This window comes from Myotis brandtii, unplaced genomic scaffold (assembly GCF_000412655.1).
Source record: "Myotis brandtii unplaced genomic scaffold, ASM41265v1 scaffold10720, whole genome shotgun sequence".
Classification (NCBI taxonomy): Eukaryota; Metazoa; Chordata; class Mammalia; order Chiroptera; family Vespertilionidae; genus Myotis; species Myotis brandtii.
Genome location: NW_005353644.1, coordinates 836 through 2,372, shown reverse-complemented (window position 1 = coordinate 2,372; position 1,537 = coordinate 836). Strand labels below are relative to the sequence as shown.

General features: G+C 51.9%; 1 protein-coding gene across 1 annotated transcript in view; it reads left to right on the top strand.

The window, feature by feature from the left end:
- LOC106726539 (CD97 antigen-like) overlaps positions 1–1,336 on the top strand; it is a gene marked incomplete at both ends in the record, with an annotated part of 10,526 nt that extends 9,190 nt beyond the window's left edge. Inside the window, 2 exons of the mRNA XM_014541788.1 lie at positions 250–396; positions 1,190–1,336. Of these exons, the coding sequence (XP_014397274.1) occupies positions 250–396; positions 1,190–1,336 (294 nt within the window). The remainder of the gene's footprint in view (positions 1–249; positions 397–1,189) is intronic.
- Between the last annotated feature and the right edge of the window lie 201 nt (positions 1,337–1,537).

The following is a 1,537-nucleotide window of genomic DNA, read 5'->3' as shown; positions in this document are numbered from 1 at the left end:
CACACACACACACACACACACACACACACACACACACACAGTCCTGCCCTGTCCACCTTGCAGGGGCGCTCTGAGCTTATGGTGATTCTAGAGTGAAAAATGTCACAACAACTTTGTATACTGTCAGGCCTGGTGGATTTAAGCAGGGAGTAGTGGGGGTGTCATCGGGGTATGTTTTCAGAAGAGGAATGAAGCTTTATGTGCAGGGAGTAGAGGGAGGACCTGACACTCTCTCTGGTTTGTCCTCAGATGTGGATGAATGTACCTCTGGGCAATACTCCTGCCACCCATCCACCCAATGCCACAACAAGGAGGGCAGCTATGAGTGCCGCTGCAGCCCTGGCTGGAAGCCGGTTCCTGGGTCCCCCAATGGCCCACACAACACCGTCTGTGAAGGTTCGGAGTTCAGATCCCATAAATCAGTGATTCTCAACCTTCTGGCCTTTTAAATACAGTTCCTCATGTTGTGACCCAACCATAAAATTATTTTTGTTGCTACTTCATAACTGTAATGTGCTACTGTTATGAATCATAATGTAAATATCTGATATGCAGGATGGTCTTAGGCGACCCCTGTGAAAGGGTTGTTTGACCGCCAACAGGGTCGTGGCCCACAGATTGAGAATCGCTGCCATGAATGAACCACATTTATTTACTGGGCTGAGCCATCTTAAAGTTAGCTGCCAGTAGGAGCCTTGGTAGAGTAGGGGCAGCACTTCCAGCAATGGTGTGTGCCCAGTGCAGGCAGGGAGGAGAGGGCACCTGGGCCAGGCAGGGCTGAGCTTCAGATTATGTTCTAAAAAGGGCAGGAATACAGCTCTGGGCCCAGCAGTGCCACAGCCCACAGCCCACAGCCTCAGTGCATGGGGAGCTAGCAGTGTGGCAGCCTCCCTGATTAGAAGTGCATCACAGGTCCTCCCCCTGTCCCTCCTGCCCCACAGTTAGGGAACACAGCTTTGGGATGATACTTGCACACACATAGCCCTGCCCTGTCCACCTTGCAGGGGTGCTATGAGCTTAATGTCCTTTTAAGTTTGGAAAATGTCACCACAACTTTGAATATGTCGGGCTAGGTGGCTTCAGGCATGGTTTAGTGGGGTGTCCAGAGTGTACTCTGAGAGAAGGGGCAGGAGGGTTTATGTGCAGGGAATGCAGGGAGGGCCTGACACTCTCTCTGGTTTGTCCTCAGATGTGGATGAATGTACCTCCGGGCAAAACTCCTGCCACAAATCCACCCAATGCCACAACACCGAGGGCAGCTATGAATGCCGCTGCAGCCTTGGCTGGAAGCCGATTCTTGGATCCCCCAATGGCCCAAACAACACCATCTGTGAAGGTTCGGAGTTCAGTTCCCATAAAACCACCATATCTTCTTTACTTTGCTGAGCCACCTTAAATGCAGCTGCCATAAGGAGCTTTGGCAGAAAAGGGGCAGCACTTTTTATGGTGTGTGGTGCCCAGTGCAGGCAGTGAGGAGAGGAGACCTGGGTCGGGCAGGGCTGAGCTTCGGAATCTGTTCTAATAAGGGCATGAGTGC